At 42.4% G+C, this 24920-nt stretch overlaps 1 protein-coding gene across 2 annotated transcripts in view; it reads right to left on the bottom strand.

The window, feature by feature from the left end:
- The window catches only part of Marchf3 (membrane associated ring-CH-type finger 3), a 150988-nt gene that overhangs the window by 31627 nt on the left and 94441 nt on the right, over positions 1-24920 (bottom strand). For both annotated transcript variants that reach the window (XM_060377246.1, XM_060377247.1), the window contains exons 2-3: positions 4257-4500; positions 215-419 (exon numbers count right to left, since the gene is read on the bottom strand). In XM_060377246.1, the coding sequence (XP_060233229.1) occupies positions 215-419; positions 4257-4444 (393 nt within the window). In that variant the 5' untranslated portion in view covers positions 4445-4500. The remainder of the gene's footprint in view (positions 1-214; positions 420-4256; positions 4501-24920) is intronic.

Here is a 24920-nt window from a genome sequence, read left to right as displayed (position 1 = left end):
TTCTTTCTTGTATCTACCCTTGTGGAGGTCACTCTTCTGCTGCTGGCTCCTGAGTGAGATGGTAAGCTGGTCATCTTGTTCTCTCTCTCTCTCCTTCTCTCTCAGAGCTACTGCTGTGCTTCAGTGAAGCTCTACAGGGTTTGTGACTGGCCATCAAAGCAGACATCATTTTCTCATTCCATCTAAGTTTTTAGGACGTGCTCCACTTACTGACCTCCACTAACGGCCTGGGTTTGCGCTCCACTGCAAACCTGAAGTGGCAGAGTTCACAGTAGCTGGTATTTGAGGATGACAGCCAGTGCTCCAGGCAGCTCCGATGGATTGTCCCCAAGGTCCCAGTACACTCACATGGAGAGAGCAAGTCCTCTTGGCTGCTGCCCTCATGGCAGATCCTGCACATTGGCCGGTCATTGAAGGGGCTGCAAGAGAAGGAGGGGCAGCTGCTGGTCACTGGGTGGCAACTCACTACCCTGGGGAGGGCCCTTAATCTGTGTCAGTTGGGCCCTCCTCAGTGGCAGCTGCTCAGAATACAAACTGCTTTAAGCTCCCCTCCTTATAGAAGGATGCGTGCCTGGATATATTCCTCTGGACACTGCTTCATGGTGTCTTTTTGTGTATGGTGGCAGAAGCCACTGAGTCTTAATGACTCAACCTGTTAATTTGCTGAATATAGACAATTAATGATGTGCTAATTCTCTATAACTTTTCTTCCTTTCTTTGTTGAAATGCTTTTAGGTATAAATATTACCTTTTACATGGTTACCTAGTAATGTGGTTTGAATAGGAGTATTGGGATTTATACTTGTTTTATTATTGCTTGTTCTGAAAAATAGAGATTTGATCCTCTTGCATCTTCAAAATAATGAAAGACTTGGTATCCGTGTGAGTTGATGGGTTTAAAAACACCTATATGTCTTAATAATTTACAGGGTTTTTGCATGTGAATTTACATGTGTATGGGCACATGTAATATGGGCACACATTCACATGTGTATATGACATAGGGCCAGAAGTTGGTGCGAGGTATCATCGTGGATATTGTGCTCCATCTTCTACTAAGGCAGGCTCTCTCTCTTGAACTCAAATCTAGCAAACAGATAGCTAATCAAGCCAGCCACTTTGCTCTGGAGGTTCTCTGTCTCCACCTCACAAGTGCTGGGATTACACGCTAGCAGCCATATCTGCTTGACTTTGATGGGCATGCTGAAGATCCAAACTCTGACCCTCATTTTGTGTGGCGAGTGCTTTCTCCATGGAGCCACCTCCCAGCCCACTTCTCTCTTTTCTATATTCTCCGCCCCCATATTTTTGTCTTGAACACAGAAAAAAATTCAGGAAAACTATCAATCAAAAAAAAAAAATGGACTGGAGAGATGGCTTCGCAGTTAGTGCCCTTGTTCTTGCACATGGGGTCAATTTCGAGAACGTACTTGTTGTCTCATAATCACCTGCAACTCCAGTTCCAGGGCATTCACCATCCTCTTTTGAGCAGTGCAGGCAGCAGCTACACATGTGCTGTTCATACACAAACATACATGCAGACAAAACACACATATAAAAAAATAAATCTACAAAAATCATTCATCACCAGTAAGAATAAATTCTTTAAAAATCATTTAGATTTTGTTATTTAATTTTATGTGTGTGAGTGTTTTGCCTGTATGTATGTGTGTGTACCACATGCATGCCTGGTGCTGCCATTAGTCAGAAGACGGCACTGGATCCATGGAGCTGGGGTTACGGATGGTTCTGAGCCACCACAAGGATGGTGGGAACTGAACCTGGGTCCTCTGCAAGAACAATGAATATTTTCAACAGCTGAATTCTTTCTCCAGCCCCAAGAACAAATTCTTTTGAAATGACATCAATTGTAGTTTCTAGACAAACTGTGTATTTTGGGTCTGATGAAGGAATATTTGAGGTTCCTTCCATTTCTCTTCCCAATACTGCAGGAGATGGGGAGCAGGGAAGTAAACTGGTAAACAGCTCTGAAGCTGCAGACTGAGCAGGGCTCAAAGCTGAGGTATGATGGCCTTTTGAGCTTGTGGAGGATACTCTCTGGTATACTGAAGACACTGTACTGAGAAGAAGTGGTAAAAATGTCTTACTGACGTGGCCTCTGTCTAGAGTTTTGCATTCAAGTGTGGAAAGTCCACTCTTCATGTTTCTTGAAGAGGGCACAGCATAATCCAATGGTTCCTAGCTCTGCAATCTGGTTGCCTGGGCTCAAACCCAAGCTCTGGGACTTGTCAGATGAACAACTAACTTCATCTCCCCACACTTTAGTCTCCTGACCTCAAAACTGGGCTCAAAAGTGGAGCCTTTCTATATTGTGACTGTGAGAATGTGAGAAAAGTTGGCCTAGAGCAGACTTAGATCTAGAGGACCAGCAGACAGCCAAACCTAGTTAATGCTAGCTATTCTCACTCGCAGAAGGACTCAGGCTGAGGAAAATCAAGTAGCATAGCTCTCACCATGTAAGTCTAATGGAAACATCAAATTAAGATGGATTCTTTTTCAACTGAAGGGGCTAACTTTGTGTATAAATGACATTTTAAAAGAATGTTGTCATGGCGTGTGACAAGGCAGCCTCCCTTCACACTCTCTGCTTTCTTTTCCCCAAGTTCTCCAGAGATGATGTTAACCTAGGTCCATGCCCCATTACTTTTTAATGCTATCTCTGATTCAAATGGAGACAGCCACAGAAACACTGCTGCTTCCCAATGGCTTTACTGGGAATGATCCTGAGAATGAATGAAAGCTACAGGCTCGCAGGATTGTCCCTTTGCTTGCCCAAGAGACTCATCTATACACCAGGGAGAGGAAGGTGAGAAGAAATGTGACAGTTGGTTTTTGTTTCTTGACATCCTTTGTATTTTGTCTTTGTTCACTTTGAGTCATAAGCAGGTAAAACTGCAGCCTCTTGGTTGCAGTACTGTGTGGCCTAGGTGTAGGTGAGAGATAACACACAACATACAACACACACTCACACACGCACCCACACACAGAGCTCTCTGTTACATCAAACAGCCTGTTCTTCTTGATCAAGTAAGGTGACTGATGCCTGCCAGGTGGCTGGTGTACATACAGCCATCCATCCTTGGTTCACAGTGGGTCAATGATATTCACCACCTCTTTAGGTTCTGAGCCCTGAACAATTTGCTGGAAATTCTCCAAGAAGTGGAAAAAAATATACTACATATTTTCTTTCTTTCTTCTGTGACAGCCACACATATCTTAAAGACTGTTTTTATTATTTTTAATAATGTGTGTGTGTGTGTGTGTGTGTATGTGTGTGTGCACATGAGTACTCTTGCCTAGGGAGGCCAGAGGTGTCAGACCCCCTGGAACTGGAATTATAGGAGGTTATAAGTTGCCTGGTATGGCAGCTTTTTTTTTTCCTTTCTGAGAGAAAACTGGAGAATCTACATCCATTATCTTGGCAGCTTATAGCTCCCAATCTGCCATGGGCCACAGCAGCACAGGAGGAGACTCCAGGGATGAGGTACTGGCTGGAATAAGCTGTCTTCACTCATCTTCACACAGAGAAACCAGCTGTGGCAGGTTAGAGAATGCTGCAGAGTGTGAAGGAGAGGATGACAAAACAGACCCCTACATGGCAAAAGTAGACTCACCCCCCAAACAGCCTGGACAGCATATCCACTGGGTAATGATAAGCAGCATTCACACTGGGAATGTTACCTCCAAAGTTTTATTCACAAACCCAGAAGTGGTAGCACATGCCTCTGATTCCAGTATGCAGGAGACGGAGGCAGGACCAGGCCTTCAAGGCCACCCTCAGCTACAAAGTGAGTCTGAGACTAGCCCGGGCTACCGGAGACCTTATCAATCCCACTTTGGCTAAATCACCTGAAATCAGGTGACTTCTCCATCCTGTCCTACAAAGGGCTAGCTTTGTTAGTTTCTGGACACAAGAAGACAAAACAAAACCAGCCACAGCCGTGTCAAAATAACAAATGTAAAGCAAGCAACCCCACGTCCTGTGGCAGCTCTCCCCTGCCTAGCTCTCTGCAGTAGCTCTGGGAGGAATGTGACAACCTGAATTTTAGCTTTATGCTCCTGCTGCTGTGCAAACAGCAACAACAGAACTTGGGCAGTCTTTTTCAGTCTTTGCCCAGTACCTCCCTTTCTTGACACAAAGACCTGAGCACTAATTACACTCCCTTCACATTCTCCACCTGACAAACAGCTCTTTGGATCAATTGTAGATACATTCATTTTAACTGTGGCACTACCTCTGGGTGGCAAGAGTCCGTACTACTGTTGACAGCAGCTGCCCGTCCTTGGCTGAAACTTGCATGACATACTGTGGCTGCCCATTCACTAGGCTGCCACAATCCTCCACGGTCTTCACCACAGGCGCAGCTGAGCTGGTGCAGTCTGGCAAGACTTCGGGCAGGTGACTGCAGCGGCTGGTTGTCATGGCAACAGACAGCAATTACTCTGTTAATGGCTTCCACCTTCATAGAAGATTTCCATCTATGAGAGATCAGAAAACAGTTTACTTGGCTGGATGGTTAATGGAAAATGGAGAATTATGGGCCACCAACATCAGCATGTCATTATTTAATATAAATACTAGGGTAGCTCAGATGTGGTATTATTATCTTGTTACTATTTAATACAAGCATGCTCACATACATTTGCACGCACATACACACACACACACACACACACACACTTATACACACATAGGCCACAAGAGTTATGAACACCTGTCTATTAACAAGACTTCAAGCATGTATGCGTACAGGCACGTTCAGGAGTCCCGCTTTCTGGGAGGGGACAAAACGATAGCTTGGAAGTCCAGATCTGAAGAGAAGATCTGAAGAAGCGATTCTCCCACTCTGCCCTAGAGATGCAGTAAGTCTTTGTCAACAGTCTCTGAAAGTTACTAGAATCATTATTAGAACTTCTTGAAACTATTTTTCCTTGTAAGAATTTATTCTCTATGCAGTTTTATTCAGAGATACTGAGATTAAAAAGAGGGAGAGAAAAGGAAGGAAAAGCAAAGAATTTGGCCAACTTGTACATTCTGGGGCATCATTTGCCACTCGTGGTCATTTAATCACTCTCCAACCTCTGCCACACCTGTGCACTGTAATGCAACACTCTACCTTGCAAGCTACAAGTTAACTTCCCTTAAGAAGCTCACCCAGCTGAGCCAGCTGCAAACAGCTGTTCAAGTAATGGCTAGTTTGATGAACTGTTCTGTTTTTCATATGGGCATTAAAAGAAATACATTAGCAGTAGCTTTTTGTTCGTGTATTACTGAACAGCCAAAGATGCACGTGTGCACTATGAGGAAACTTGTAGGATTCATTACACCCAAAGATAAGGGGTCAGAGTACCCCTACCCATTGCGCCCATTCCATCATCCTGTTCACCCTTATGCTCCACATGGCCTGAGCTCAGTAGACAGAACTGGCTTACAGAATGAGCTCTTGTTAGAAAGCAGTCAGGGTCATCAAAGCTCAAGCCCAGCAAATTGCGAGCCTTGTCATTCCCAACTCGAAAACAAGGAAACAAGGAGTGGTTTCTTCCTGGATATTTGACGGTACTTATTACATGTTACTTCATCACTACAGGTCTGGAAAACAGGGTCTTTCCAATGTTCAGAATGATGTGCATCAGGGCAAGAACACAGTGTTTTCAGATGTACTTGAGTGGACAGTTTCCCTCCCGATAGGCACAGGTCTGACTATTTTAGACAAATGGTCATGATCCTCATCCTTGCTGCTGAGGTGTGTGGCTGATTCCCTTTTTCCTTGTTGCCAGAATCTTCCTTCTCTCTCTCTCCTCTCTCTCCGTCTTTCTCTCTGTGTGTATGTGTTTTCTTCTCTAGCAGCCCTCTGGATTCTACAATGGTGAAATGGCTGTGGATAACAGTCCTTGGTCAGAGGATAACAGAGGAACACAAGCAGTGGCTGTCCCTCCACACCATTTCACAGCACTTAATATTGAAAATGCAAAGAAATAGATAGTTGGTATAGAGTATAGTTTTGTTTTCTAAAAATGGGATTTGTTGGGTCCTGGGGAGATAGTTCTGTGGATAAAGTGCTTGCTGTGGAAGAATGAAGACCAGAGTTCAGGTCCCCAGAACTCACATTCAAGCATTAGATATGGTTACTGCCTGTAACCCAGCACTCAGAAGACACAATCAGGGGATCGCTGGAGAAAGCTGGCTATTCAGGTCGACAGGAATCAGTGAGCTCCAGGCTCAGAGAGAGACCTTGTTTTAATAAATAACAAGCAGCAAGACTAAGGAACCAACTCTGGGCCTGTGTGACACAGCCAGATGCATAGCCTTTACATATGCCTAAGTGTTAACATGCATACACACAAAAAATAGGCTTTGCTGCCTTATCTTATATTACATATATGATACATTATAGAAAGCACAGGAAAACCCACTTATGATCCCATGATCCTACCCCTCAGAACCACAGAACACTTTTTGGGTAGATACCTTTTTCTTTTTTGTCAGGGTGGAGATTGATTATAGTTGAACCAGAGAGACTTTTTTCTCCCCTTTAAAATGGAATTACAGTAGCTCTCAGGCCAACAAACAAAAGGATGTTAAAAGATGGTCTTCTTCTAAAACTGTTTGTAACCCCTCCTCTAACCTACTCTGACAAAACCTCATTGACATGAGTTTGAATTCTCATAATGCCTCACAGCCACAGAGCACAGCTTCCTGGCACAGCTCTCCTGCTTCACAAAGCAGCCATAGATGAAGAGCCAGGGGTGTGTTGGCAGGAAAAGCAGACACAGTGACCTTCTGCTGCATGGAATCATTATGTCTGGGTGCACTCCGAGAGTCTATTTTTGGCTTTTGCATAACTCCAGCCCAGAGAGTGAAGCGCACTCTCCCTATGCTTGCTGAACTGGAAGGGGGCAGGGAAGGGTGCACAGTGGCCAGTGGGAGCTAGGGCTTTCCCTAGTTTACTCAGTTCAGGCATGGTCATTCACTAGTAACAGAACAAGTTCTCATATGAAGTAGTGATGTACATTCACAACAAAATGCCCTTAAAATATTCTAGAAGCAGTTTCTCTTGGAGTTATTTTTCACCTGTGACCTAGCTTCTAAATGATATAATACTTCATGCCACTTCTCACAAGCAAGGGGGCATTATCAGCCACTTGGTTAGTGGGTTCCTTTTGTAGTAGGTTCAACACAAAGAGACACAGGTACCTCCCTTGCTTCTCCTTCAAGCAAACCTTCTGCTCTTTTTATTGTACCATGTCTATAGAGCCATACACTCCAGATCAGTGTTTCTAAGTCAGTGGTTCTCAAGCTTCCTAATGCTGAGACCCTTTTACACAGTTCCTCATGTTGTGGTGACTGCCCCCAACCATAAAATTATTTTTATTGCTTCTCCATAAGTGTAATTTTGTTATTGTTATAAAATCATAATGTAAAAATCTGCATTTTCTGATGATCTTATGTGACTAGTGCAAAAGGATCATTGGATCCTCAAAGGGGTTGCAACCCTCAGGCTGAGAACCACTGCTCTAAGCCGTCAAGCAGTTTAGGAGTAAATTTAAGAGCTATTCCAACCTAGCACTCCTGGAAGAACAAACCAGCATGTCTGCTCTATACCACTGAATACCTTTGAGATTCAAAGACTGTCATGCTGGCAGAGAATCCCACTAGTCCTAAAAAGACTATTCTTTGAATTAAAACTGGGGTGGGAGGGATCACACAGAGCATGAATGTGCCTGATCACAGTGGAGATGGTTCCAGCCCCGGATGAATGGATCTAATCACTTACTCATGCAGAGGAGGAGGGAAGAGAGCACACTGCCCTGATCTTACAGAGGAGAAAGTTAAAGGGTGAGGTGAGGCATGGGTGGGCAGGAGTGGGCCTGCAGGCTGTGCGCATCGACTGGCATGTAGATGTTACCCCTGGGGCAGTGACAAATGGCCCAGTGCATTTCCCCATCTTGGTTGGAGTCTCCGGGGAGAACAGCAGGCTGTTGCCTTGGACGCCAAAGAGCTGAGCTGTGGGTCTGTAAGCTAGCACTGGTCTTCCACTGACCTTTGTGCAAAATTTTAAACACCATTCGGCAGCTTTCTTGGTAGTATTTGTGGGAAAGGAAAATACCATCCAAGGCCATCTAAGACTTTTCTTTTCTTACACTTGTACAGTGCCAGGAAGAAGTTGGGTATGTGTAAACTTGAAACCTCAAGCTTCACTGGTAGGATGGTCCTTTGTTGCCTGGATTTGACACCTTGTTCAATTTCACTCTTAGGTTGAGAATAAGGATGATTTGCTACTGGAGAAACTCAGCTGCACACAGTGGGAAGAGTGGGCGTAGGTGGACAGGAGGGAGACAGTGAACACGGATCAGGAGGCTAAATAAATGAAAGCCTGATTAGAGAATTGTTAAAATATAAAGGCCTGCCTGTTGAAACTACGACCCTTGCAAAGGGCAGAGTACAGGTTTTACAAAAGCAGGAGCCCCAACCAGGCTGCAGCTAATAATTGTCGGGTTTCTGGAACAGTGTGCCACTGGTAAGTGATTTCCATGGGAACGTGGCTGGCATCATGAAGATGCAGACTCAGGACATGGGGGAAGGAAAGGAAAACAGTTTGAAAGCATACTGGGCTCCCCTCTACAGCCCATTGTCACAGACCAGAGAGCTTTGTGAGGACCAAAAAGTAAAACAACCCTCCTTCCCCAAACAGAATAAAACAAAAATCCCACCCCTGTTCTTAGAGACACACCATTCATTGGGATGTCCAATGTGACATGATGCCACCTACAGTGTGTTGGGCTGTATTCACGGCTTTCTGGGACACACATGGCCTGGGCAGCAGGATGCACATGCCAGAGATTTGCTGTTCATGGAATAGATGATGAGGATAAGATGGCATTTCAGACTTTCCTGAGCTCTCCTGACTATCTGAGTATTTATATTTCCTGAGTCACCTGACCTGGTATTTTGAGAGGCCTGAAAGTAATTAGTCTGTTTTCCATTGCTATAACATAATACTTGAGGCTGGGTTGCTTGGAAAGAAAAAAAAAAAGCTTATTAAGCTTATGGTTTGGAAGCTAAAACTCCAACACCATGGCATTAATGTAGCCAGGTGAAACTTCTAGTGGAGAAGGTAGACACTAACACACCCATAAAACTTTTGGCTTCCAAATTTGTCCTGCCTACAAGACAGGGATAAAGATGGAGCTTAGATTGAGGGAATCTAAACCAATGACTGGACCAACTTGAGATCTACCCCATGGAAGAGAGCCAACCCCTAACACTATTAATGATACTCTGCTATGCTTGCAGACAGGAGCCTAGCCTAACTGTCTTTTGAGAGACTTCCTCTAGCAGCTGATGAAAACATATGCAGAGACCCACAGCCAAAGAGTAGATGGGGCTCTGGGAGTCTTGTGGAACAGTAGCACAAATGATAGAGGGAGCTGGAGGGGTCAAGGACACCACAAAGACCTACAGAGCAAACTAACCTGGGCCTGTGGTGGCTCACAGAGGCTGAACCACCAACGAAAGAGCAGGCATGGGCTGGACCTAAGCCCCCTATACATATGAAGCAGATGTGCAGCGTGTCATCATGTTGGTCCCCTAACAACTGGAGCAGGGGCTGTCTCTGACTCTGTTGCCTGCCTTTGGGTCCCTTTCCCCTAGCTGGGCTTCCTTGTCTGGCCTCAGTGGGAAAGAATACACTTAGTCCTGCTGTGACTAGATGTGCCTAGGTGGGTTAGTACCCACAGGGGTCTCCTCCTCTCTGAGAAGAAGGAGAGGGGGAAATAGGGGAAAGAGGCTGTGAGTGTGGGGCTGGGAGGAAAGGAGAGAGGGGCTGCAATGAGGCTGTAAAGTGATTAAATAAATAAATTAATGAAAAAAGAAAAAGAAAAGAAGGCCATCTCTGACTGCACGATGGACAGCATCATGGTAGAGCTTTTCTAAGGGGAGAGAACATATGAGCAAATAGCAAACCTTAGACCTTTCAGTGGGTAAGCGCTCTTTAGACACAAACCAAAAATTATTGTTCTCAGACGGGGGACGTGGCTGAGAAGGTAAAGTGTTTGCTGAGCAATCCTGATGACCTAATCTCAGAACCCACATAAAACCTCGATTCTGTGGCCTACACCTATATTCCCATCACCCCTCTGACAATATGGGAGATGGGAAAGTCTTTCCCAGAAGCTCTGAGCCAGCTACCCTTGGTGTATATGTAGCAGCACAAATAACAAGAGATCTCAAACATGGTAGAAGGAGAAACCAACTCATGTGAAGTTGTCCTCTGACCTTTACATGCATGATATGGCACACATGTTCCTGTACACACACACAGAGGCCATGACATGTGTGGGAGGGCCAGAAGACAGTTTGCAGGAGAATCGTGGGGACTGAACTTGGATTGCCAGGGTTGGTGACAGGTGTACCTTACTCCTCGATGGCAGTGGCTCTCAATGCTGCAACACCATAATACAGTTCTTCATGCTATGGTGACCCCAACCATAAAATTATTTTGTTGCTATTTCCTAATTGTAATTTTGCTACTGTTACAAATCATAATGTAAATATCTGATATGCTGGATATCTGATATGTAACCCCCATGAAAGGGTTGTTGGAACTCCAAGAAGGTTGTGACCCACAGGCTGAGAACCACTGCTCTAAGCCGTCTCTCCAGCCCTAGGTACTATTTCTTAAATGTTCAATCACCCCACAGTCATTGTGAGGTAAGGACCAAGCTTCTAACATGTGACCTTTTGGGGTACAAGCTATATCCTGATAATAGCACAAGATAAGAACATGCTTTTAGTGTTGGGATCTGGGGGCTGGAGGGATGGTTTAGTGGTTAAGAGCACTGGCTGTTCTTTCAAAGGACCCACATTCATTTCCCAGCATCCATATGGCAGTTACAACCATCTATAACTTTAGTTCCAGAGTATCTGATACTCTTTTCTAGGCTCCCTGGGTACCAGGTACACATGTGCATAAACATACATGCAGGTAAAACATCAATACACACAAAATAAAAATAAAGCTAAGAAAAAAAACAGTAAAAAGCTAAACTAAATTAATAAGGTTGGGACATCTATGTACACATAATTTATGTTAATTTTAATTCCTCTTCTTTTTCTAGCCTGGGCTATATCTGATTTCTGTCTTTTAAAATCACCTTCCTCCGTGATGTTCAACCTATTTTGCTCTGTACTTTTGCACTATACTTTAACTCTGACATTGTGTGTTAGACAGGGAACCTTGTCCATGTTCACTGATTTTGTGTAGTGATGAAAATGTGTAACAGTGCTATCTGATCAACATTGCTGTGATACTGGAGATGCCTGGGGCCACTTGTTACAGCAGCCACTTACTTCTACCTCAATTAATCTGACATGTGAGAAGACACCAGAAAACAAAGCAAAAGCCTCTCTGGAGTTCCTTTGTACCAGAACTGAATTTCGGGTACAAAGTCAACTTTCATCTCTTAGGCACAGGTTGAGAAGCAGGAGAAATCTCATATCTCTCAGTTTCTAATTTACCCACAAGGTTTGAAGGTGGAATCACAAGCCTAAGAATGTGCGTACAGGCTAGTATTAAGCTGTGTGTGCGAGCTGCCCAGTGGTCTGCAGCCAAAGCGAAACTTCAGCCAACCTTAATGCCTACCTGCAGAGGATTTAAGAACTAGTAGCAAAAGACAGTAATGAGCCAAGTGAGATGAATATACCCCAAAGATTTGCTCTGTCGTCTTGTAATTATAGTTAGCAATAATGCATTGAACACTTAGACTTATGTTATGGGACCAGAGCTCAAGTGACGGTTATAAGCATAATGAACTACAGCAATAAGAGAGGTAGGAGTTACAGGTGCAAACTTGTCCTGGATGGGTGTTGGGTCACTTTCATAACCAGAGTTGGTCAACATAGCAAATCCAAGAAGAAAATTCACTATTCATTCCTCTATTTAAATACATCCTAGAAATTGTTATTTTGAGGACGTGTTAGCTAGTCCTAGGAAGTTTCTGGTAGTATAGGGTGCAGCTATCTCAAATCTTTCTTGACATTTCCCAAGGAGAAGCGCAGGGAACCAAACAATTTGGAGCTTAGGCCTCTTCCAGGCTGCAGAGTTCAGCACCTTCTCATTGCCATTTGTGTCTTTGACAATTCAGGGGGTCCAATGCCCTGCATCTGGGGTAAAGACATCACAGAACTATGGAATAGTTGGATATCTTCTTGCTTGCAGAGTTCCACGTCAGTAACATTGGTCCAGAACTCAGAAGCCTGATTTCAACTTCCCTTTCCCTAGCTTTCTTCAAGGGCTGCATTTTCAAGGAGTATGGCCTTCTCTAATGAGACCAATGAGCGGGCAATGCAGGGCAGTTGGTGGTTGAAATGGAAAAAGCAGCAATTCTGGTCTGTCTGTGAACTTCTCTTCTGCGGTAGCTTGGCTGACTGGATTCTAAGAGAAGTCCCTGAGAATAGAAATGCTCTTTGATGGGATATTTCCTTGGCTTCTCAGGCATGTTAAAAGCAGACAGTATGCTGCATGGCTGATGAACTTAAGAGTGTCTTGAATGTTCACAGCAAGTAAGGGGAGGTAGAAAATCACACAGTGACCTTCCTTTCCAATGAAAATGGAGCAAAGGACTAACTTCAGAACCATTAATGTGTAAAAGCTACATATTTCTTCTTGGAACAGGACACAAAGGCTCTCCGAGGAGATTTCTGGGACACGATTACCAGCCACATTGAGGTTTTCAAAAACACACCAAGGAGGCCATTCACTACGTATGTGGAGCCACAAAGTAGCTGCTTCATTACTTAAATGGCTGCAGCAAGGCTGTGCTTACAGACTCATGCTTCCAAAGCAGGCATTTCTTTCTGGATGCTTCACCGACCTCATTATGTAGAACACAGAGTATGTCATTCCAAATAAAGTGACCATGTTTTAATAAACACGTCCATCAGGCACTTGATGAGTCTGTAGAGGGAAGCACTGTCTGACCCAATAAGCAAAACATAAAACAAAACAAAATAAAACTAAACAACCCCCCACCCTGTTTTGTTGTGTCATTATTTTCTGTTATGTGATTGTGTCACACATGTAGAGCACAGTACATAAGTGAACTGCCTGTTTCTAAGCATGATGAAGGTTTTGGCTGTGGAATAATGGTGCTTTCTTGAGGAATGTGTAAATATCAATGATGAGCTATGGGGAGGAAAAAGCTCCAGCCCAGCATAAGGGAAGCCGGCCCCAGCAGGAGTTCTGACAATACATTCCTAGTGCACTGTGGTTAAAGTTATATTCAGAGTTATTTATCATTTCTCCTCTATGTAATTAATTCTGATTTGTAGCCACAAGAAGTATCAGAAGCATCAGACAAGCCTTATTTTTCTCATTAAAGATGACTATATTTTCTCTTCACTCAGGTAAAAACCTTCTCATTCTGCTGAAGGCAAATAAAGTACCAATTATCATATTTATACATATTTTTCCCCTGAAGATGTTCTCATGAAATTAATTCAGATTTTGGAAGCTATCCATTTTTCCATTTAATTTTAATTAGAAAGATGAAAATGGCAATTAAAAAAATCCCATAACAACTATGTGTGTTCAAAGATACAGCGACAGCTGAATTACACTTGTAAATAACAACTGGCTCCTGCACACAGAGCCCCAGCTGGGCTGAGGAGGAGGTGGGATTCCACAGGTGAGTTCTGACAGTAGGTCAAGATGCTTAAAAACACCACGTTAGAAAATAGTAAAGGGGTGAGGGCAGGCAAAACCGAGAGAGATGCTTATATGATGCCTCTTGGAATGGAAGTACATAAGTACAGCATAGTCTTCAAATGGTTCTCAGAGGGCCCTGTGCCAACCAAACATACTCCCTGTCCAGCGTGCATGAGGATAGGGAGGCAGAAGAAAGTATGTTGGCAAGAAAAGGAACTCTTTAGTTACAAGGAAGCTAAACACACTCTAAACTAGAAGTTCCCAGTTGTTCTTAGGTTCATACCTGTGCTCTATCAGCATGCAAGTGAAAGGCTGGCATTGAGGAAGTTGATCTGAGACTGGTCCCCCATCTTTACTCCCTGTTCTACTCTCAATCAACCTTGCATTAGCTGTGTAGATGTGCCAGTTCTTCACTTGTGCCTTCTGCGTTCCTGGATAGGGCTGATTACTGGCTTACATTAAGCAAGGCTTGCTTTCCTCAAAACACTAATTCTTCCCTATGTGCTTGATAGACATGAATCTGACGCTTATCTGTGTATGTGTGTGCATGCGTGTATGCATGTGTGTGTGTACCACTAGCATCTGCTTTGACAGCTTTTATAAAGATAAGTAAAAATCACAGAAATGCCTCGGGGAATTGCTTTTCTTGACCATAGACACTGCTCTCTGCATCTCCTCTTCTTATTCCAAAATTCTTCTGTACTCTTTTGAGGGATGGGTAGGGTCTTGCTATGTTTCTCAGCCTGGTTTCAAACTCATGATCCTCCTGCCTTCCCCTATCCAGTGTTGGGATTGTGGGCATGTCCCATCAATATATTGGTTCCTTAAAATGGCTGCAGTTTTTTTTTAATAAGATAAGAACAAGCACAAGATAAAGTAACATCCAACCAAATAAGGACACCATCTGAGATCATTTTATCACTTGGTCACTTCAGTTTGCATCCTGGATTCTTGTGAACCATGAAATTGGCCAACAGCTTGATTCTGGAGCTTATTTCATGCCTACCTCAATGCAAAGCATTTACAAATCTTTTCAAAGAATCTTGGTTCCAAATGAGCTCATCAACTTCTCCACCCTGTACTTGCACCATTGCTGGGACCTGCCTAGCTTTCCTTGTATGTCATGCCTTGACTTTGGAGCTTGCAATAGTTCCCTGTACCACAGTGCAGAGGGGCCTCTCTTATTTCCCCACCTCTGGGGCGCTGGCTCCACTTGGCCTTTTTCCTTGTAAGGGTGGGTCTGCATCTCCCTGATCCTCCTGGGAATTCACCTATTGAAGCCTGGAAGAAGTGCCCAGTGCAGTGTCACCTTACAAAGGGGGCTGTCACCCACCAGAACATTCCTTAAAGCCCTTCAGGTTTCACAGAGGAAAAGTCCTGAGTCAAACACCTGGTCTGACCCTTTCTTTGTATATCCAGCCCAATAAAATTAATGACTAAGGCTTCTTAACTCAATTTAGCCTATTTGACAAAAAGAGAAGTAACTTTATATTGATATTGAATTACATAATTATCTTAAACAAAACAACTAAATAATGCATAGAGGCCCACATTTTTAAATTTGTATGCTGGTTTCCTTCAAAACAGACAGAAAAATCACATTATTAATGGCAGTAGTGTGAGCTATTTTTCTACATTCATAACACTATTCATTTTCCTTTTTCTAAGTGCTTAATAAATACTGCAGGTCTTTACTGCCTTCTAGGGAGAAAATAACAGCCATGCCCCCACAGAGCTCATTCATTTGCTTTATGGGCTAAAAAAAAAATCTCTAGTGTGTCACAAATTAACACAATGTTCTTGAGGACAGTGTTTTATTCTTGAATCTCCAATTTCACTAATAAAGTAAGAAACACATGTAGTTAGATAAGTCCCTAGAGACCAGCCACTGCAGATGCTGAAGAATGTGAAGTTATTCTAGCTAAGATCAGCACTAACACTGGAGACAGGTTCCCAAATTCTGCTCTGTTTGCCTGGTGCAAAACAATGAAGTGCCTTGTAGTGACTATGCCCCAGAATGAAGAGTTTAAATTTATTTTTTAATAAAGGTGATTAAAATCAATAAGAACATAACATTTCCTAACCATTACTCAATAACCTAATTTGTCTATACGCAATGTGACCCCTACTATTGTCCCTCAGAAACATTTCAAGTTTTTTTCTTAAGATTTTTATCATGTTGCCCCTTTTTTCCTTCTTCTGATGTCCAACCTCTTTGCCTTTCTGGATAGGAATTGAGCATTTTAGCAAGAGTCCTCCCTCTTGATTAATTTCTTTAGGTGTACAGATTTTAGTAGGTTTATCCTATAATATATGTCTATATGAGTGAGTATATACCATGTGCATCTTTCTGCTTCTGGGACAGCTCACTCAGGATGATCTTTTCCAGATCCCACCATTTACCTGCAAATTTCATGATTTCCTTGTTTTTTATTGCTGAGTAATATTCCATTATGTAGATATACCACAATTTGTGCATCCATTCCTCCAATGAGGGGCATTTGGGCTGTTTCCAGCTTCTGGCTATTACAAATAAGGGCTGCTACAAACATGGTTGAGCAAATGTCCTTATTGTGTACTTGAGACTCTTTTGGGTATATGCCTTGGAGTGGTATAGCTGGATCTTGAGGAAGCCCTATTCCTAGTTGTCTGAGAAAGCACCAGATTGCTTTCCAGAGTGGTTGAACAAGTTTACATTCCCACCAGCAGTGGGGGAGGGTTCCCCTTTCTCCACAACCTCTCCATCAGAAGAAGGAAAAAAAGAAGGAACACGTCAGGAGCCTGACACAGAGGACCTCTGAAAGGCTCTGCTCTGCAGACTATCAATGCAGATGCTGAGACTTATGGCCAACCTTTGGGCAGAGTGCAAGGAATCTTATGAAAGAAGTGGGAAACAGTAAGATCTGGAGAGGACAGGAACTCCACAAGGAGAGCAACAGAACCAAAAAATCTGAGCACAGGGGTCTTTCCTGAGACTGATACTCTAACCAAGGACCATGCATGGAGATAACCTAAGACCCCTGCACAGATGTAGCCCATGGCAGTTCAGTATCCAAGTGGGTTCCATTGTAATAGGAACAGGGACTGTCTCTGACATGAACTGATTGGCCTGCTCTTTAATTACCTCCCCTTGAGAGGGAAGCAGCATTACCAGGCCACAGAAGAAGACAATGCAGCTACTCCTGATGAGACCTTATTGACAAGGATCAGAAGGAAGGAAAAGAAGACCTCCCCTATCAGTGGACTGGGGAAGGGGATGCATGCAGAGGGGTGGAGGAAGGGAGGGATTGGGATGGGAGGAGGGAGGGAACCACAGGGGGGATACAAAGTGAATAAAATGTAATTAATAAAGAATAAAAAAATACACAAATAAAAAAAAGATTTTTATCATGAAAAACACCAAACAAATAGGACATTACATCAAAGCCACTTATACCACATCATTTCAGTGCAAAAAGTAATCAGGACTTTGCAACTGTCACTTATATTTCCTCTTCCCTCCCTCCCTCTCTCTCCCTTTCTATTTCTTTCTCTCTTTCCCTTCTTTCCTGTTAAGACTTCATAGCAAATCCGAGAAGTCATCTCACTTCATTTCTATATCCTTTTGTGTGTTTCTAAAAATATGAGCATTTCTTATTTCAACACAAAGTAATTATACTCAACAATGTTTAATAAATTTGCTATCTTGCACTGGGCAGTGGTGGTTCATGCCTTTAATCCTAGCACTTGGGGGCAGAGGCAGGCAGATCTCTGTGAGTTCTAGACCAGTCTGGTCTACAAGTGAGTTTAGGACAGCCATGGCTATTCAGAGAAACCCTGTCTCAAAAAAAGAAATGCTTTTTTTTTCCAGTTATACGTCCCCTTTCCATTTAGCAACTGTAATTTTTTTTTGCAACAAAGAACTTTCTTCATCAACCAATGTAACCAATTGCAAATTCACACAAATATATAAAAAGACAGGATTCTTGATCAATTCTTTCCTATGACTGTCAGTCTTCAGAGTGAGGAAATGGTGTCTTCCTATAGGAATTGGTGACATCCTAAAGTAACTGAGTCATTTTTTTGTTTGTTTATATTATTCTTAAAGGGCTTGCTTGTCTCCAGTGAAATAAAGGCTTGGACCGTTAGATAATAACAAGCTCTTCTTTTTGAATACAGAAAACTAGAGACTGGGGAGTTGGCTGAGCAAGTCTGATAACCTTGAACCCATGAAAAAATCAGTGTGTATGAATTCCCAGCACTCCTACTGCAAGGAGGAAGGCTGAGACAGGAGAGTCCCCCGGAAACTCTTAGGCCAGCTAGTGTGAAGCATGTAACACAGCTGCAAACAACACTAACTAAGACAAGGTGGCAGAGCAGACCCAACATCCAAGGTTGCCATCTCCTCCACACAAATGCCAAGGCATGTGCATGCCTTCATATACAAACACACTCACATGTGAACAAATGAACAGATATTGAAATGAGGGGAGCCAGACTTGTGGCTTCAAGAATGTAAAATAAACCAGGGGCCTGGTCTTACCATATCATAGTACTCTAGGTCGGAGGGCTAGGCATGGTTTTCTTCACCTGCTTTGGTATCCAAGACTATTCTCTTGTGGTTGCTGCGGTCTTTTCTCAGACCCCATACTCTTTGTTCGCAGAGGCTTGTGAGTTTACTTGTCTCTCAGGAATACTGGGCACAACTCTAAGACAGCTTTTCTCTTGCTTGTTGCTCTCCATATCTCTGGCGTCTCCTGTCCCCTGAAGCCTCCAATCTCATGTTATTTATGAGATACACCTGGAGGCACCGCAGGCCCGTAGATTGCACCGGCATAGGGACTTAGTGTAGGCAACTTTGCCTGAGTGGTTGGACTTTGTGGTCCTGCCCAGTGAAGCTTACAGGGGTCACCCTGGCCAGTGCCATGCTGTTTAATATATCAACATGCTAGACGAGGTTCCACCATGGGAAAAACCCGCACATGCATGAGAAACATTTTCCCTTTCTTCTAATAAGGGTGAAAATGCTTAGCTACTTCATAGGTATCCTCCACAAAGGCACCTATAGGTCTTTTAAAACAACGGTTGACAAGTGTCTCTAAGGCAGAAATCCAGGGCCTTTCTTTTCTGTTCTCTCAGAGCAGGCACTTTTTTTTTTTCTTTTTCCTATTATCTCCTTGCTTTACTGACAGGCATATGTCAGTTAGACATTTAGACAGAGTGATAATGGGAAGATAATATGCTGGCTCTGTCCACACAGTTCAAGAAGCACTAATGAAAAACATGTATTTCTGGAAACCTAGGTACTCCAGGCCCATCTGCATTTCCAGTTAGTTTGAAGTGAGTGAAGACTAGCAAAGCAGTGACAGGAGGAATAGGAGAAGTGGGATCAGGAAATTCCTGCGTGGCCCTGCAGACACTACTGTGAGCACTGCTGCTTTAAAGAGAAAGATACATTAGCAGATAATTTTCCAAGGAGGTGAAGCAGGATGGAGGAGTGATTTCCTAGCTTCACTGGGACTTACTGAAGAGGCAGGACACATCTTGCCTCGGTAAATGAAGACTTTGCACTCGCTATGAAAAGGCCAGTATGATCAGAAGTAAAGGAGAAGTGTAAACTTGAAATAAACTAAAGAGCCGGGAAGCCGTGTAGTGAATGGCTCTAATTGGAGAGTGATACTGTACGCTTCAGTATTTGGATCTGCAAGGCCTGACTTCTTCACTAATGTAAACCAAAGCACATCATACATATGGACCGTCTATAAGGCTATGCTTACGCTAATATTAACTATAAAGTCTTAAGTGTCACAGATTTAACCACAAATCTTAGGAGTTAACAGAAGTATAATCCCTACTTGAACATGCTAATATGGACAAATTGGAAGAAAGCAGGTGTCAGTGATTAGGTGGCTGGCACAGTTAACTTGACTAACATAGAAACCAGAGAGCATCAGTGGCACCATCAAGAAGGGTTACCTACATACTTCCCTTTTTTTCATATTTTGGACAGGATCTTATTATGTAGCCATGATGACTTTGAACTCATTATCCTTCCTTAGCTTCCAGAGTGCTGGAATTATAGGTGTGTGACACCACACCTGGGTACAACTTCCCTTTTTGAATCAGCCAGAAAAATTTACATGGTACAATGATTTGATCCGTGAGTCTTCAAATTAGACTTTGGCTTCTCTATTTATCAGGTATTTCTCTCAAGGAGGGGAACCAATGGTGGCCATCAAGTCTGTTTGAAGATGAAGTGCAACAATGTGCATGAAATACCTAGCGCAGAGGTTGTTACAACAGCAAATACGGCTGGTTGTAATTGCTGTCGAAGGCCACCTATCCTCAAATGTCTCTAGAGAATTCACTTTAGTATTTTTGTTCAGGCCAACACACATGTCCTTTCTAATACTGACATTCATTAATACGGACACAATACTTTGAAAGGCCAAGTAGATAAACAGAAAAAAAATGTGGTTGGGAATGAGGCAAATGTGGCTTTTGCTACCAGATAGTAGGGCTCAATTATTTAACTCCTTCATATAGTTGAGAAAAAGGAGAGTGTCCTTGCCATTTGCCACTGTGCCATAATGTATTTAAAGGGCCTCATCTGAGTAGATACAGGCTGAGTGGTTGTTCTATTGCTACTAGATCTTGGGCTGGGAGATGCAGCCAGAATATGTCCAGGAAATATCTGTGTAAGACCAAATGCACATATTGAGGCACATGAGAAATCGAAGGACTTTGGGTGCTACTGGAAGATGATATATGCAGAGAATATCCCCCTATAACACAAGCATTACCACAACACAGAAAACTCTCTCCTTTTGGTTATGCCTCAGGGAGTAAATATGAGGCTCTGGGAAGAGCCAGATGGGCCACTACAGCTCTTGGCACTTTTTCTTTGTCCTCCCTAAGCTTGCAAAACACCTGGGTACCATTTGCCTTCAGAATGTGCTACTCTGAAGCACTCAGTGCAGATACAAAGGACTGCATGGTCTTATTCTTTCCAGGGGAGGATGTGTCTGCACTTGTATGACAGCAAAGGAAAAAGCCAAACTGAACTGAAACCTGTACTTCCATCTATTGATCCTGGCATTTCCATAAGTCAGGCATACCCCCTTCACATTGTTTGCAGTGTTTGTGGGGGTCTATGTACACTAGGGAGGAATGGATGGCTTTAAGAAACAAAAATAGGGCCCTTTGCTACTCTTGGATCTGGGTTATAAGGATATGTACTCTCTAAGGAGAGTACTACACTTTGTCATGACTTTTATTAAGTTCTACTTTTAAGATGACAGAAAATATGTGACCATAGATAACCCAAGGCAGTGCAGATACATGAAAGCAATCATTGCTTTTTCTTCCAGCTCTGCCTGTTTATAAACTAGACTCATTTCTCAGATTTACAAACGATGATCAGTGTGGCAAATCCAAATAACAGAATTTTCTGCTGTAAACACAGCATTCTCCTCAGCATCTTTTTACACCCTTTAAGTGGTTCTGATGTACATGGAACTAAGAGCTGGGAGAATTAAAAATAACACAAATAATGAAAATGAGTTCCTAGGTGAATTACCCATTACTGTGGAGGTTTTGGAATATTTTCATTAAAAAGAGTAAAAAGGCCACCTAAAGATGCTTGTGTATCTACAAACTATTGTGAAGTCATTTTCTTCATTTCTTTCTAACTCCCATAAGCCTCTTTTATTACTTATAAGAAAAAAAGCTCCAATCTGTCTCAGTAAACTGAATTATTTTTCAAACTACAGAAGCATCCATGGTTTCCTTACATGAGCAATCTTCTTTAATGGCAAGGCATTGGGAAGATGGCACTAAAAGGCAAATTTCATGGGACTTCTCTCTACCTGATAGCCTCTTTCTACCTTCTTTTTATTATTATTATATGAGGACCTATTGCTTTTTAAAGTTCCAGACATACATCGGACACTTCAAGGTATTTGCTGACTCACTGAATAAATAGATAATTTTCTATCTTTAAAACAAATTTTGTTAAGTCATATAGTCATATGGGTGACACAGACTTCCTACTTAGAAATATGACTCTTCTGACAACTTTGACACATTCTTGTATCCCTTCTGCTATTTGATGGTTGTGTTTTTAATTTCTCTCTTTGAATGAACTTTGTATTCATTTGCACATTGGAAATTAGTTATTCTTATTTGTTCATTGAATAAAATGAATAGGTATGTCATGAATTTAAACTCAACATAGTGATGGGTGTTATATCTAAAATAAAGCATTTAAAATCCACACAGTCTCTTTAAGTTGGTACAAAGACAATTGGAAAAAAATGGAAAGTGTGCTGAGTTTGTGGCTCATGTGTTAACACTAGCACTCTGGAGCCTGAGATGGGAATATTGTGAGTGTGAAGGCAATTTAAGCTATACAATGAAATCTTTTTTCAAAATATACAACCAACCAATCAACCAACCAACCAACTAACCGACCAACCAACCAACCACTCACTCACCAACCAAAGAATAATAGAACATGTAGATAAAGAACCAAAACACTTAAAAGGGTTAAGAGGGAAGGGACTCTCCATTTTCCCACCAATTTAGAATTCTTCTATAGTATAGAAAAGGGGGTTGCTATGTGCTAAATAAGACCATCTTACCCTACATCAGGCCCAGGTCGTTAGATAGCTGTGTGAGATGCAGTGTGAGCATGGCAGAGTAGTATCCTGTTTCCTAGAAAGAAACTCATGGCTACATTCTCTCACTGGAGACAGAATGACTGGGGAGACTTGGAATAGTTCCATAGCTTCTGTACTTGGAAATTCCATTTGGTTGTTGCTGTTGTTTTATTTGTTTGATTTTGCTTTTTTGAGACAGGGTTTCTTACGTGGCCTTGGTTGTCCTAGAACTAGTTCTGTAGTCCACACTGGCCTGAACTCACAGAGATTCACCTGCCTCTGTCTCCTGAGTGCTGGGATTAAAGGCATGCACCACCGTTGCCAGGTGGAAATAATATTTGTGACTGGGTTTTTGAGCTGGTTTTAGGATCTAACCACTACATTACCTAGTCTCTTTTTGTTGTATCATACAATGCCTGCAAGTGGAGGAAGGCCTGCATTGTTTCTGAATGATGGGCTGTGGACATGGCAAAATTACAAGAGATAGCAACTGTTGTAAAGAAAACAAAAAGTTACTCTTTCAAATAATCACCTCTAACTATAGGCTGGAAAGGACCAGTAGACAAGGGTGGCACAGTGCTGTGATGTATAATTTTACATGTCATCTTGATAGGGCCATGGGTGCCCAAATATTTGATCAAATATTATCCTGGATAGTTTACTTCTGGGTAAGTTTAATATTTAAGATGGTAGACACATTACCACCCTTCATGCAGTAAGTTACAGGCCAGAATAAAGCAAAACCATTGGAGCTCCCCTGAGGAGGAGGGAAGTCTTTCTCTCTACCTGCTTTTCTAAAGTGGACAGAAGCCATTGCCTGCCCTTGAGCACAATCTCAAACACGGCTCTTCTTGGATCTTCAGCCTGCTAGATTTCAGACTGAAACTACACCACTGGCTTCTTGGGCACCAAAGGTTTTTCTGAGCATGAGTGGCAGGCCCTCTCACCCAGAGAAAATAGTTCAGAGCTATGCATCAATAATCTCAAGATGGTCCTGTCTTTCCTTTAAAAAATCTACTTTTAGGACATAATGTTTGAGTCTTTTCTTTAAGAAATTTATTTTAAAAACATATTCAGAAATGCAGACAGAGTTATACATAATCAGGAGTGCCTCTTTATACCCTGCAGTGTTCCTTTCTTGTAGCATAAGGTGGCATAACTGTCCAACAGTTGGGTAATGGTTAAATAGAGTACCTCCAAATCATGGATCATAAGTGGGACCATTGGCTCTGCTTCATGATAAATGTTTAATGGTACTAGAAAATAAATGTAAGATTATGTAAGAAAAAGTAGGAGATGCAGTATTTCTATTTAGACTTTCAAGTCTAATTTATCAAAGAGAGAAGGATGGTTTATTAGTGTGTGAACATTGATTGTATCCAAGCAGTAACTGCTTTCTAGCTCACTTTTGTTGTTTATGCTTTTTACCTTTTAAAAATAAAATGTTTTTATTATATTTTAAAATTTATGGGCAAACAAGTGTCCCTCCTCCCTTTTTTTACAGGCATTGCAGGGGAAGCACATCAAACCACTTCCTGAGAAAACAAACAATAAATATAAATCAGAATGAGGCCAACCCAAATCCAAAAAGTATATGCTTCTATCACAAGTAACCCACACACCAACCAAGGGACTTCCTCTATTCCAAAGGTATGAAAAGAGACTATAAATCTCTGGGGAAGAAATCCAGTAAGCTTTCTCTGTGGCTGCCTGCTCCAGGGAACAACTGAGTTAATGGGAAGATGCTGGGTTGGGTCCCATAGGTCCCTGGGCTTTTTGCCACCTGCTGGCTTTGGGACCACCAGCATGTCATTTACTCTCCCTCAGCTGCAGGTCTTTCATCAAGGACACATGAAAACAAAGGCAGCCCCTGAGCTATAGTAGGTATTGTCAGAATAAAATGAAGAGGTGAACCCACAAAGTCCCTCAAGTACAAGGCCCTGCAGCAGTGTTAACAAGTGGTTATCAGTGGTCAGCACCGGGTTCATACTAATGTCCTCCAGTGGTCTCCTGTTCCTTGGTGGCAGCCATAAATGCTGGTAGTGGAAGGACAATATGATCCAGACAGGATACTCTCTCTTTTTTTTTCAGCACAAATACAATGTGTGTAAATTAGGATTTAGTTGCCTTTTTTCTTCTCAACCAGAAATATGCCAAATCAAATTAAAAATCCATACACTTAACAGGAGTCATATTCTTGTGAGTGGAGACGAATCTATAAACAGCAGCTTGCTGCAATAGTCTGCCGAGCTTTTATAAGGCACCATTTATCATTCCTCTGCGGAATTCATACATCCAAATTGCCTGGCCAGCAGATGTATATTTAAATATGTGGCCTCATGTGAATTGGCGGGCCTCTGTTTCATAATGAGGAAACTAAAAGCAAAGGGATTTATGATTTTCTCAGCACCCTAAAGTTGGCAGAAGAACCTGATTAATTCTATTTCTGACCTCAATTTTTATGACCAGCTACCATTATAATTATTCTTAGGTATAGAGTAAATAACAGGGGCCTTTGTAGTTTTTCTTGGTGGTGGGTGAAGGTGGGATGAAA

The sequence above is a fragment of the Meriones unguiculatus genome, chromosome 2, assembly GCF_030254825.1.
Source record: "Meriones unguiculatus strain TT.TT164.6M chromosome 2, Bangor_MerUng_6.1, whole genome shotgun sequence".
In the NCBI taxonomy this organism is placed as follows: Eukaryota; Metazoa; Chordata; class Mammalia; order Rodentia; family Muridae; genus Meriones; species Meriones unguiculatus.
The sequence above is the reverse complement of the archived record's forward strand: the minus strand, read 5'-3'. Positions and strand labels throughout refer to the sequence as shown.